The sequence below is a fragment of the Miniopterus natalensis genome, chromosome X, assembly GCF_054644295.1.
Source record: "Miniopterus natalensis isolate mMinNat1 chromosome X, mMinNat1.hap1, whole genome shotgun sequence".
In the NCBI taxonomy this organism is placed as follows: domain Eukaryota; kingdom Metazoa; phylum Chordata; class Mammalia; order Chiroptera; family Miniopteridae; genus Miniopterus; species Miniopterus natalensis.
In genome coordinates, this window is record NC_142103.1 from 20,998,163 (window position 1) to 21,012,942 (window position 14,780).

Here is a 14,780-nt window from a genome sequence, read left to right on the forward strand (position 1 = left end):
TTCCTTTTCTCACTGAAAACAACTTGGTTGCTGACCCTCTTGAGATATCACCTCCTTCTAGGCTTCCAAGTCAGAAAGGCCATTCCTTGGGAAGCTGGAGTCTCTCTGGGCAGCCTGGGTTTCATTTGGGCTTCCCATACACACCCTAACAGCCACTTGTTTCATGCTGGATGTCAAGAGTTAAAAGCTGACAGATCAGGCTGCATTTGAGTTGGCAGAGAAGTCACTAATTCAATTCTATGGTTTTTTCATTGCAGCCTAGAGACCATAGAACTCTAAATCAGGTGGAAGGAAGGAATGATGGAAAAAGTGCTGGAAAGCAGAATCCCATAAGGACCCAAATGGTCCTTGAGAGAATAATTTTATCAAGAAGCAAGGGCCAAGTGACACATGAATGAGCCCCAGGACTGGCCAGACAGATGAAAAATAGGCTGATGGAGCCTACGTGATAACTTTTTGTATTTGGTCCTGTGACCCAACTCATCTCCCCATACCTGCAGAGAAACCTGGGACCATGAGGAGCAGCCTGACAGTGGTGGGGACCCTCTGGGCCTTCCTGTCCCTTGTTACTGCTGTGGCCAGTTCTACCAGTTACTTCCTGCCATACTGGCTCTTTGGATCCCAGCTGGGGAAGCCAGTGTCCTTCAGCACATTCCGGAGATGCAACTACCCTGTGCGGGGAGAGGGGGACAGTCTGATCATGGTGGAAGAGTGTGGGCGCTATGCCAGCTTCAGTGCTATTCCAAGCCTTGCCTGGCAGATGTGCACGGTGGTGACAGGTGCTGGCTGTGCTCTCCTGCTCCTGGTGGCACTGGCTGCAGTTCTGGGCTGCTGCATGGAGGAGCTTATCTCCAGAATGATGGGACGTTGCATGGGAGCAGCGCAGTTTGTGGGAGGTAAGACGGTGTTGGTGGGATTGGGTAGGCTGGGGAACTCTGGAGGAGGGAGGTGGGAAGGCAATGGGAAATGTTACCTTATGGGAAATCTACTCTCCCTCCCTCCCCTATGTCCATCTTTAAGGCTACAAAAGGGGAATTGTTTGCAACAGTCTAGGACTCTGTAAAGTGTAATCGACATCCCGCTTTTATTCACAGCAAAATTGGTTAGTAGGCAGTTGATATGTGCTTTTTATCCTCTATTTTCATCACCTTCTTCTGCCTGCAGGGTGTCTATTTAAGAATATCATCCAGGTCTACTTTCCAGGGGCAGCAACATGTATTCTAGTATTACTGCTTCAAAATAAACTTGATCTTTAAATGCCCCGATACACACAAGTGCTAATTACTAACAAGAATTTAATGTGAAATCCTCAATAAAGAAATACATCTTTAAAGTGAAATGCTAGGTGCCAAACAGACTGCAGATAACTGCTTATTTTGCCCACATGTAAGGCTAGCCCTGTCTGGTAGCCATTAACAGTCTATCCAGCTTTCTTATGGTCCTGTCCCATACTATCTATCTTTTCCCTCATCCAAGCTTCCTCTAAATTAGTGCAGGTAAACTGGGGATGCTGCCACTGTACGAATGGGCTAGGAAAGACCAAATGCAAAATGTCAACCTGCAAGAAGGCAATGGGAGCAGTTTAATTTGAATTGTATAAAGTAAAAAAGCAAGTTTAAACAGATAGGCAAACTATATATGTACATGTGAGTTATATTTTATACCTGGTTGAGGTACTGGGAAAAAGTGCTGATAAAAGCTATTGTTGAAGTGTGTTGTTGTTGCTCATCAAGTTTTGAAATTCATTATTATTATTATCTCAGTAGCACAGTGTGGGCGACTGGAGCCAAGAAATTTGGACCTCACTTCTGGCTGTTCCACTAAGTTGCCCTGTGACCATGGGCAAATGACAGTGACCTTTCCTGTGTTCACTTCCTTTCTTTCCTTGAATTTGTTCACTGGGAAGATAGGCCAGATCCCAATGACTGCATTCAGGTGGTCTTGGGATGATATGGTAGTGATGAGCTAAGACAGTGGTTCTCAACAGGGGCTGATTTTTCACTTTCTTTCCCTGGGGACAACTAGTAATGTTCTTGAGACATTATTGGTAATCACAATTTGAGGAGAGTGCTACTGGCTTCCAGTAGGTAAAGAAAAAGAAGGCTGTTTGATACTCCACAGTGGACAAGGACAAGACAGCTGCCCATTCCCAACAACAAAGTATCTGGCCCAAAATATCAATAGTGCTGAGGTTGAGAAGCCCTGAGCTAAGGTATCATGGTTTCCTGGTCTGCTTATGAAAAGCATCAGATTCTTTTTATTGAATCACAGTTAAGGTGATGTTTTTCAGGTCCTCTCTTTCCTCAGATTCATTGTAAAACTTTAAAATTTGAATTAATATTCTAGTCTGCCTTATCTCTAAATTTGTCCACTCTTTACTAATGGTTTTCTGGCCACACTGGAAAATCATTAGATTGTTTCTTTCTTTCCCTTGAAAACCATGGTATAGAAACAATTACTAAGGCTAATCAAAGCCAATTACTTGATCCCCTTGTGGGGCTCTCTGGATATCACAGATGAACCTTAAGCAGGCTCACCTTTCACTTACCTGTCAAGAGTAAGATGTGGTCCTTGGAACTCATGTTTATAGCTCCAGGGCTCACTTCAGTGCCAGGCACAGAGCAGGTTTTTAATAACTGTAAGAAGAATGTACACATGTTAAGGCAATGTCCAGTGAATGTTGGGATAAGATGGACATATGAGAGCTGGATTCATTCACATCCTTTCCTTTTCTTCCAGGCTTCCACTCAAGGGTGTTAACATCCCGAGTTATCTTCTTTTCTGACTTGAGAGTGACAAGTTAACCTCACTTGCATTTCTAAGAATTTCTGACAGAGACTGAAAAAGTGCTAACTGTTAGGAATCAGAATTTCAGTGGCAATAGCCTCCATCAGACTCTAAGAATTAACAGTGGTTCCTACTCCCAGCTTGCATTCCTATCTTGGGATTGGCTGAGCCTTTTACAAAATCTTTATGGTTTGCCACATAACATATTTTAGTTGATTCCACCTCCTAGGTCTAGAAACTAAAAGGAAATTGTTGAGAAGAGATGTAGGTAGGTAATGGAGATTTAGATACTCATGAACTGAGTGGGGAAGAACTTCAGTCAAGTGTAGGTGTCACATGGGGGAAGTCAAAATAGTACCATTTCTGTCTCATGATTCTGCCATTCTATGTTCCTCATTGATCCTTGCTCATATGAACATGGTCACAGTATTTACACTTAGATGAGGGTCTTTAAAGTTCAAGAATAAAATGCCATTTGACAGTAGTCATGGAAAGAGTCACGACCCAAAGAGTGCTGTAAGATTTTTCTCTGGGCAAGGGAATGATATTGGACAGATAGCTAAATTTCCATAGCTTTCACATCTGTAACACCAAACACCAACCAACTAACAATCATTACCACCTACATTTTAGAAGCTTGTGCCTGTTAAATTTGCATCAGGTGTGAAGGGATGGTGAAAACTGCTTGGATATATCATATTTTCTGAGTCCCTTGCCACATGACCATTACTGAAGGTTCTTTAGAGATCTCAGGTCTGACCCCTCAGAGACAGGCTCTACCAGTGGCAGATAGCCAAGCCTGAACAGCATTTTGAGCGCCATGGATAAAAGATGCAAGTAAAAGAGCTGTGGGGGTTTAGTTTGAACTTGTTGTTCAGCTGAGGGGAATTGATTTTGTTGCTGCAGGCCTGGCTGATTCTCGGCAGCTGGTGCATTAACCGAAATACATTAAGGGGAGGAGCCAATTTGTTTCAGGTCTGGTTTATCTCTGCCAGACCCCAAACCACTGAAGAGATGGAGTATCCATTAAGAACTATCTCCTCCCCCTACCTCACTCTTGTTCCCCAGTTTGGCAGCTTCCCACAGAGATGAGCGGTGGGAAGTGGGAGAGACAGGAAGAAATAAAGATCTGCTTGACTGAGTCATACTCAGCAAGGTGACCTGATGAGGCCCATGGGTCCCATTTGCTCCACCTGCAGCTGATCCAGCTGGACAAGCCTAGGGTCCAGAGAGCCTTCCACTGGGACCTTCATGCCCTGCTCCAACCAGTGAAGGAAACATCTGGCCAGGAGATTATTTCAACCCTGGGGATGCTGAGGTTTCCAACCAGCTGGCCACTGGCCCCTGAGAACAGGATCATTATTCACATTCTCCTGTGTACATATATATAAGATACTTGTGAATTATCCTCTATCTTCAGTGAGAGCTAAACAAAGAAGAAATAGGTGAGAAATAAATATAAGGAACTTCTTGGCAGGAAGAAGTGTAAGATCTTGGATCAGATTACTTGAGGGAGGCCAAGAATCTTTCCAGAGTAGGGAATGTATCAGAATCACCTGGAGGGCTTAAAAAATGTGGACTCTACAACTCCCCAGACCTCTTTCCCATTCTGATATACACAACAAAAGGTGAAAGGCTGTGTGTTTTGAAAAATCACCCTAGTGACTCTGATGTGTATGCTGTGTTCCCTTTCTCCAACCCAAGTGAGAACCACCACCCTGGAGATTTTATATATATACAATTTAATACACTCAGACAGGCACCAGTGTTTTTCTCCATGTATGGTCTTAATGCTACATGCTTCAAGCTAGATGAAAACTGCCACTGTAAACAGATCACTGAGAACTTGAGTCAAGGAAAGGGTACTATTTTTCTCTAAACCATTATCTTCTTTGGAAACCATTCATTTCCTGGAAAGTCCTCCAGAGTTTCACCATGAATCATTTAACTTATCCTTACCATGCTGAATAAGGATTATAAAAGTGGCTTTCTGTTTGGGAAAATGGTTTTCAAAGAAGTTAACCTGTTATCAAAGACTCATGCAGCACATTGAAGCACAGCTGAGAATATGGTTCAGGGATCTGGGCTCTCTGAAAAATGCTATTGCAGTGTTTTTCAGAGTGGTCCATGAAGCACTTGTATAAGTATTACCCGGGGTACTTGCTAATATAGATTCCTTGGGTCATTGTAAGACTCCTGAATCAGAACTGATGCCTGGCACTCCGCATTTTACACAGCCTCTCACGCTGATTTATTTTGGAAACTATAGTATGAAATATTTCTGATGTATGTACCTCTCAGCTGAAGAAATAGAGTTTTACCAATACAGTTGAAGTCTCCTTCCTACCCTGATCATATTCCCTTGTCCCCACAGTAAAGGTAACTACTGTCTTGGATTTGTTATTTATGATCCCCTAGCAGATTGCAGTACACATAAAAATTTGAGAACCTCTGCTCAGTTTTGGTATAATGTTGCTTTTTAAATGGAGTTCCCTTTTCTTCCATGTCTGCTTGAACATAAATATCTCTCTCTCTCAAAGGACAAGTCAAATGCAACTTCTCTGTGAAGCCTCCACTGATCTACTTTAGAAGTCTCTAGCAGAAGCAAACTGTCTTATAACTCTGACTGAAAATATTAGGTACAAGGAATGGGAGAGTTGAGTAGGGGAGATCCCCAGAAAGGGAAAGTTGAGATATAGCTGGAGGGCAGATATAAATTTTCCACTATGTTTGAGTTGAAGTTACTACAAGAACAATAAATTGAACAAATTAATAACAAAATAACTTGTACTAGGCTTCTGCTTAGGGTAGTAAATTCAAAGTACTAATAACCGCTTTTGGACAGATATTTATGGATAGGGTGGGGTGTGTAACAAAATCACTGCCCACTCAAAAGTTACACTTGTGAACAGCTGGGGGGGAGGGGCACGAAGGGGGATGGTTACACCCAGTGAGGGGACTTTCCCTGCCCAGAGACTGAATTTAGGCATTTGCCTAATTGAGAATGTGCAATTGGGAAGCGGTTATACAGCTATTGCATATGAGGAAGTAGTAATTCTGGCTGCAGCGGAACATTGAAGGCAGCTGGGATATAGCTGCAGGTATGGTTCCAAGATCTGTTTGAGATTGTGTGCCTGAGGGTTTGTATTGGTGCTGAGGTTGTCACAAAGGCTGAAGCTGAGTAAAGTGTCCAACTCTGGGCTTCTACTCTGGTCAGAGAAGTTAATTCAAACTATAGCAATCATGTTCGGGGAGAACATTTGGTACATTTGTGAAAAGAGATCCTTGTGGAAGGAGAAGTTGAGGAAGGGAAACAAAATGGTCACCTGCACACGTGCGGTAAGGGAGTGAGGATGGTACACTCTAAAGGGCTTTACTTTCCCTTTCTATAGAAAAGTTCCCTGCTGAGCCTATGTAGTTAAGACAGATTTCTCTTTGCCTGGCCGGGCGTGGCTCAGTGGTTGAGCATCGACCTAGGATCCAGGAGATGGAGGTTCGATTCCTGGTCAGGGCACATGCCCGGGTTGCAGGCTCAATCCCCAGTTGGGGGGGGGGGAGGTGCAGGAGGCAGACAATCAATGACTCTCATCATTGATGTTTCTATCTCTCTCCCTCTCCTTTCCTCTCTCTGAAATCAATAAAGATATATTTTTAAAAAAGAGTAAAAATAAATAAAAACACTAGTATTTGAAAAAAAAAGAAAAAAGAAGGTAGACTTCTCCAAAGGGCATGCGTGGTTGAAGGGGCAATAAAACCCGGAATTAGCAATGACACATTGAGAAGTGGGAGCTAATGCTACAGCTCATACATGGCAGAGCCAGGATTTCAACTATTTTTGTTTGCCACCAGATCCCCATGTTCCTAATATTTTCAGTGGTGTTTTTCTTAAATGCTGGTACCAGGACCAGATGCATCAGATTACTAGGGTGCTTTTGAAATACATATTACTGGGCTGCAGTTACTGAATCAAATACCTGCAGGTGAGGCCCCCAAATCTACATTTTTAATAAGCTCCCACTCTTCCAGAAGATGGTAGGGCCTGGTACTGGTAAATGACTTCTGTGTTGCTATTTGAAGCAATTCACAATTTGAAATTGATGAGAACTGCTGGGGACAAATATAATGGAGAAGAAATTCCCCTGTGACATATTTTAAACTATGTCTTCCAGGGCATCTTTCTTCAACTATGATCAAATGTAATGAAATCAGCTGTCAGTTACAAGTCCAATGTTTTCGAGAAGAATGTGTACAACCTATTGTGTTCACCTGTCTAAAAGGCAGGATGAAGGATAGGGGATGGGAGGAGTGGAAAGTCAGGTTGGGCAGAGCATGGAGCCACATGCACTGGGAAAGAAGACATGCCTGGCAAAGATTTCTGATCTCTGGCCTGGTGCCTATGAAACATTGAAAGATAACAACTCCAACCAGGCAGCTTTTGAATGGAGCCCTATTCAGCTTTTCACTTTCCAGCCATTTGTTATGAGAACAAAGAGGTGAGGGAAAATATTAGCATGAAGAATATAGGTGGAAAGTGAAAGAGGAGCCATAGGGAAAGGCTACTGTTTAATAATATATCAATCTTTGTTGAGATGCTTTCTATGTGCCATAAACTTTATGAATATTACTTCTTGAAACATCCTTGTAATATAGAGTGCTACTATTCCCATTTCGAAGATGAGGTAACTAAAGTACAGAGAGATTAAGTAACTTGCTTGAAGTCACACAGTTTCCAGGTGGCAGAGCTGGAATTTGAACTTAGATCTAGTCTGACTACAGAACCCATTCTTTCTCTCTTTTTTTCCTCCAGCTTTATTGAAATATAATTGACATTTAACAATGTCAATTATGTAAGTATAAGTTTGTGGTATACAACATGATGATTTGATACATGCACATATTGTGAAATAATTATCACAATAAGGTTTAATAACACATCCATCACCTCACATACTTACCTTTTGTGTAGTGAGAATATTTTAGATCTACTCTCTTAGCAACTTTCAAGTATAAAATACAGTATTGTTCTCTTAACCCAGGGATGGGGAACATCCGGCCTGTGGACTGAATAGGGCCCAAGAAATCATTTGGTCTGGCCCTGCCAAGGAAACCGCAGGGGGGACTCAAAATTCAATAAATTCAATTAAATGTCTGGCCAAATATAAATTAAATGTCTGACCAAATATAGCAGGCTAATTTTTAAGCTGATGATTTTGTATGGCCCATGACTGATGTTATAAATATCCAAATGGCCATTGGTAGAAAAAATGTTCCCCAACCCTGTTTAACCCATCATGTTGTACTGTCTCTCTGATTCTAATGCCTTTAAGATTCCTAGTACCTGCTAGAGATATTGTTGCCAAAAGGTGGTCATTTCTGGACACCTATCTCTGAAAGGACAGAACTTCTAAGGGTTGATGATCTTTGTGATTAGTGAGAAAAAATGTTGCCAGTGACTGACCATGTGACTTTGGATAAATCACTTTCCCTCTCTGGGTCTCAACATCCACACCTGTAATGGAGAGGGGTTAGAGTACATAATCTCCAAAGGTCTTTCCCTCTCTTAGGTGTATTGCTGTATCAGGTATCTAGGATGATCTACCATTTCTGCCATAGGGACCCCTTCAGGAGTCTTCCTGCTTGGGTAGTGCATGTGAAGGAAGCTGTCTGTAAGGTGGGCAGAGCACACTGCAAAACATGCATTTATTGAGCACTTATTATGTACCAGGTACCAAGGATACATAGTTGAAGATAAATATGGCTCCTCCCTTCAAGGAACACACACTCTAGTGAGGGATACAGACAACAAAAAGTTGTGAAAGATATATATCACAAGATATTTTAATCACAGGAGTAAGCACAGGCTGCAATGGGAAGAGAGACAGAGACTGTGTAACTTTGCCTGGGAGTTGGGGATGGTGAGGAAAGGCTTCTTTGAGGAGGGATTCCCTGATCTGAGCTCCTCAGCATGGTAAGGTTTGAAGAGCAAGGGGGCTGAAGAAGATGGAAGGTTCCCCCTGCCATGTCAAGAAAGGCATTTCACCAGCAGCACTTCTTGCTTGAAAAGTCACAGTTCATGCCAGTTCCAGGGTTTTGAATGTGAAGGTTGGAAAGCTGAACTGCTGTTCTTTCATAAACGGGTGCTTTTCTTCCTAATCTGTGTGAGAAAGCTCACTTTTTATTAGCTCTTCCTTCAAAAGGCATACACTGGAAGCAGGAAAAGGCTTAGGTTTAATCTCCAGTTTTGTCCTTAACCTATGTGCAAACTCTGAGCTCATATACTCTGGCTCATATTTCTTCATATCATAGGATTTCATTTTTTGTGTGGTTAAAAACAACAACAACAACACAGAGAAGTGTTTTTCCATTGCCACTGGATAAATTCCAGAGCCTAGAAAAGTCTTTGAGTGACCAGTGCCATTTCCTTTAAGACTATGAGACAGATAACAATGCCTTCTAACTTAAGCATTCCACTGAAGGGAATTTCCAACCTTAACTGATCATTTTTTAGTTACTAAACTCTCTCTCACTGTCAGAATGTTCTCTCTGTTTTCCTGTTTAAAGGCTTCTTGCTATTTCTTTCTTTTTTTTTTTTTAAATATATCTTTATTGATCTCAGAGAGAGGAAAGAAAAGGGAGAGAGAGAGATAGAAACATCAGTGATGAGAGAGTCATTGATCGAGCCCACAACCCGGGCATGTGCCCTGACCGGGAATCAAACTCTGATCGCCTGGATCCCAGGTTGACGCTCAACTGCTGAGCCACGCCCGGCCGGGCTTCTTGCTATTTCTTAAAGTCCTTGTCTTTTTCTCTGGACTCATTGAGTACAAAAACCTGGTAGCCATGTTGCAGACAAACTTAGAGAGTACTTGAGATTTTCTTCCAAAAGGCTTCATCTGAAAGGAAAATGGGCTTATTAGCTTCTCAGAGTATATATGGAATTTTCCTCATTGAAGAAAGATTAGTAGAGGTGAGGCCAGCAATCCCTGAAGCAGCCTTTCCTTCACTGTCCAGCTGAGCCCCAAAGCTCTAGAACCTATAAATATGCAATTCATTCATCACTGACCAAACATCTGCTCTCTAGAGGTTCTGTGTTAAATGTTAGTTTCTGCATTCACATTTGTGGCAGGTGGCCACCCCATGCCCTTTGGTGTAGCACTCAAGTATTGTGTTCTTGTAATTATGCTCTCTTGGGTACAAGTAGGAGACTCACTTGAGATCTCTCAGTGAAAAGGAAATTTATTATAACATAAGAAAATCTGAACTCAAAAGCCATTGGGAAGCACTGTGGTCTTTCTAGCTCTTTAATGGGCAGTATGGAGTTTTCCTTCATAATATATCTGCTTCATACTACTGTATTCTCTCCCTTTATCAATGAGTTTTCTCAGCTTACCCAGAAGTTATGTGTGCTCATAACTTTAGATTGAACTTGGCTTCAACTTGACACAGACTTGATTCTATCTCCTGGTGTTTTTTTTCTCTCAACTCCTTCTGTATCTGCTAACTAACTCAGTATTTCTATGTTTCTTGATTAAAACTTTCAGAAACAAGAGAGTGGCATAGATCATATCTTCTTGCCAGGTTATCATGTCACCCATTACTGTCCAGCCAATAAATTTTGTTGTTTTGTATCAGATGCTAACGCTAGGCCCAATTCACCGTCACCAAAGGCATGATGTAGGGAGGTCAGAGGTTATAAAATGTAAACCTAGGCAGCAGCAAGAGCTGTGGATTTTGCAGTTGCCCTTAGAAGGTAGTGCTGGCAAGCACCAGATTTGTATTTCTGGTTGGAATAGTAAAGTTATCACTAAGATCCCACAAAGTTTCCCTGTAGTGACTAAATGATCTAAACAAAATGGAGATGAAGGCAAGGGGCACAGTGGAAGGTATGGGAAGTTAAGAAAAAAGATGTGTTTAGCATGAATTTGGAATGATTTTAGAAGAAGGAAGTGTTTCTGGAAGAGGAAGTGTGGTGCCCTGCTCACCAGGAGAAGCCTGTGCCACATGTATGCTTTCTGTAGATCTCAGTATGGCAGCTGATTCTGTTACAGAGCTCATGACCTACCTTCAACTACTAGGGACCTACTTGACTCTTCAAAAATGCTGAATTTTCAGAAAACAGTAGTAGTCTCTACATTGTGATTCCTTGTAAATCAGACCAAGATAGTAGAGGAGTCTAGTTGGAGAGTCCAACTTAGCTTTGTAAGTCATTGTTGAAAACATTTTGACTACAAAAATTACATTGGCCTGTCTCAATTCCCAATACTGCCCTTCACAAGTTATCCTCTCTACTACCTACTACAACTTACCACCTATGGCATGGCAAAGATATCCTGTTGAGTTGGTAGTATTATAGACATTTAGGATAAAAAGGGAGAGGTAAACTCTGAGTAGAAGAGGCAGAATTTGAGCTGCGCTAATCCAGAGGGAATGTTGGGGTGACAGGAAACCTATGATATTTTTTCTACCTGTGTGTATGTTTTTCTTTCCAGGGCTGCTGATAAGCTCAGGCTGTGCATTATACCCCTTGGGATGGAATAGCCCGGAGATAATGCAAACATGTGGGAATGTCTCCAATCAATTTCAGTTAGGTAAGGTGGCCTGAGCAGGATGGCAGTGGTGGTTCATCTGTTTTTCAAAGTGCTTTACCTCTTGAATAGGCCTCTGCTTGCTAGTGGTGCTTGCCTGAGCCTCTATCACTGTTGTAGGTTGTGAGAAGTGGTGGCTTCACCGGACTCATCTGGCCTTGCTAACTCACAAGAGGTGGACATAGATTCCACTTCCTTGACTATGTTTCTACACACCCTTTCTGTACTTTTACCAAGAGTCCTGTGACCAGTTTGGGGCAACCCTATCTACAGAAGGTTTTCAAATGCTTGGAGACTGATGATCTGTCATCCTCTGAAAAAATCCTTGTTCCTATTAGTATTTCCTTCTAGGTACTGTTTTTCAAATACAAATCAACAGTATCTCTTCAAACTCTCCACTGAGGATATAACAAAGGGTAATTTGGTTTACATCATGCGTTAAAAACCTAGGTCAAATATTGGGAATTGTTATTGGCATGTTATGGGCATTGTTACTTTGTTACTGGCATGTTAATGGCAAGAACTGTTAAATATTAGGAGTGACAGAAGTAGCTCTTGACTCTTCTATGATTGCCGATTCTCCTTGAGAATGGCTTAAATTCACTATTGTGAGTTGGGAGTAGATTGGGCTCTAATTTGAAGACTTCAAAATATTTTCCCATCCTACCATGATGGAAAAGAGTAAGAGGGGAAATGTATAAATTTCCTTGAGTATCCTCAATTGTAGGAGAGAACTTTGGAACAATGAGGCCACCCATCTCCTTTAGCTTATGCCCCATTACTTCTATTTCTCTCTGTTGCCTCACACTATCTTTTGTTTCATGTGACTAACTTTTGGAGGAAGAGTTGTTCACTGTACAAACATAAGGAAAGGGCTGTAAAGAAGATACAACAAGTGTGAAGCAAGAAAAGGGAAGCAAGCTACTGGTCCTGCTAGCTGGGGTAGAGAAAGATAAAGATTTAGCACATTTCTTCTATTTGGTTGTTAGACCTGTAATTCTGCTTTTAAAAGCATTATTGATATATAATTTACATACCATAAAATTTTCCCTTATAAAGTGTACAATTAATGGTTTTCAGTATATCCATAAGGTTGTGCAATCATCACCACTATATACTTTCAGAATATTTTCATAACCCAGGAAGAAATCCCTTACCCATTAGCAATCACTATCGATTTCCCCCTGTGCCCAGCCCCCAGCAAGCACTGTCTATAAAGATTTGCTTATTCTGGACATTTCATATAAATGGAATCATATAATATTTGGCTTTTTGTGTTTGGCTTCTTTTACTTGGCACAGTGTTTTCAAAGTTCGTCTGCATTGTAACATGTATCTGTACTTCTGCTTTTCATGGCTGAATAATATTTCATTGTATGGATAGGATACATTTGATTTGCTTACTCACCAATAGGCAGATACTTGGGTTTTTCCACTTTCGTGCTATTGTGAATAATACTGCTTTGAATATTTGTGTACATGTTTTTGTATGCGTATATAGCTTTAAAAATTTTATTTTAGAGAGGAAAGGAGAGAGAGAAAAAAACATCGATTTGTTGTTCCACTTGTTTATGCATTCATTGGTTGATTCTTGTATGTGCCCTGACTGGGGATCCAATCCACGTCCTTGGTATATCAGGATAACGCTCTAACCAACTGAGCTACCTGGCCAGGGACATATATAGTTTCATTTATCTTGTGTATGTATCTAGGTGTAGAGTTGCTGGGTCAAATGGTGGCTCTATGTTTAAGACTTTGAGGAATTGCCAACCTATTTTCCAAAGTGACTGCATCATTTTATATATCCACCAGCAATATACAAGTGTTCCAATTTCTCAAAAATCTGCACCAATTCTCATTTTCCATTTTTTAAATTATAGATATCCTAATGAACGTGAAGTGATAGCTAATTGTGATTTTAATTTGCATTTTCCTGATTATGGATGATGTTGAACATCTTTTAATTTATTTATTGGCCATTTCTATATCTTCTTTAGAGAAAAGTCTATTCAAATTCTTTGCCTATTTTAATTTTATTTTTTTATCCTCATTGGACAACATTTTTTCCATTGATATTTTTTAGGGAGGGTAGAAGGGAGGGGGCAGGGGAGAGAGTAGAGAGAGAGAAACATCAATCTGAGAGAGAAACATCAATTGGTTGCCTCCTGTACGCACCCCGACCAGGGCCAGGGATCAAACCTGCAACCCAGGTGCATGCCCTTGATGAGAAATTGAACCCTCAACCCTCTGGTGCGCAGGCCGATGCTCTAACCCCTGACCAATGCCAGCCGGGGCATCTTTGCCTCTTTTAACTGGGTGATTTGCCTTGTTTTGTTGAGCTGTAAAGAGTTCTTTATGTATTCTGGATACTAGACCCTTTTCAGGTATATACTTTGCAAGCATTTTTTTTTTTTTTCCAGTCTGTGGTTTGTATATTCACTTCTTTGATTATATCATTTGAAGTACAAAATTATTTAATTTTGATGAGAACCAATTTTATTTATTTTTCTTTTGTTGTGTGTGCTTTTAGTGTCATATTTAAGTGTATATTGCCAAATCCGAGGTCACGAAGACTGTTTTGGCTACTCTTGCATTTTCATGTGAATTTGAGGTTCCGGTTGTCAATTTCTGTACAAAAGCATTTGAGATTTTGATAGAGATTGTGTTGAACCAATGATTAGTTTGGAGAGTATTTCTACTTTAGCAATATTAAGTTTTCCAGTCCATGAACATGAGATAATGTTCCATTGAGTTAGGTCATCTTTAATTTATTTCGATGATATTTTGTAGTTTTCAGTATACAAGTTTTGGTGGCTTTCTGAAATATATTCCTAAGTATTTTTATTGTTTTTGAAGATATTATAAATGGAATTGTTTTCTTAATTTTATTTTGGATGGTTCATTGTTAGCATATAGAAATACAAGTGGTTTTTCTATATTGACCTTGCATCTTGCAAACTAGCTATACTCATTTATTAATTCTAATGATTTTTAGTGGAGTCCTTAGGATTTTGTATATACAAGATCATGTTATCTGAGAATATATGTAGTTTTACTTCTTCCTTTCCAATATGGGTGTCTTTTGTTTATTTTCCTTGTCTAGTTTCCATGGCTAGAACCTCCAGGGCAATACTGAATAGAATTTGTGAGAGAAAACATTCTTGTCTTATCCCTGATCTTAGGGGTAAAGACCCCAGTTTTTCACCATTAAGTGTTGATATTAGCTATGTGGTTTTTTTTTTCCATAGATGGTTTTCATTACATTGAGAATGTTCCCTTCTATCTATTCCTACTGTATTAAGAGTATTCATAATGAAAGTGTAATGGATTTTGTCAAATGCTTTCTTTTCACCTACTGAGATGATCATATGAATTTTATTGACTGATTTTCATATGTTAAACCAACCTT

General features: G+C 40.6%; 1 protein-coding gene across 2 annotated transcripts in view; it reads left to right on the forward strand.

The window, feature by feature from the left end:
• Positions 1 to 14,780, forward strand: part of LHFPL1 (LHFPL tetraspan subfamily member 1) — a 111,780-nt gene that overhangs the window by 62,703 nt on the left and 34,297 nt on the right. For both annotated transcript variants that reach the window (XM_087829271.1, XM_016198042.2), the window contains 2 exons: positions 258 to 896; positions 11,277 to 11,375. In XM_087829271.1, the coding sequence (XP_087685397.1) occupies positions 515 to 896; positions 11,277 to 11,375 (481 nt within the window). In that variant the 5' untranslated portion in view covers positions 258 to 514. The remainder of the gene's footprint in view (positions 1 to 257; positions 897 to 11,276; positions 11,376 to 14,780) is intronic.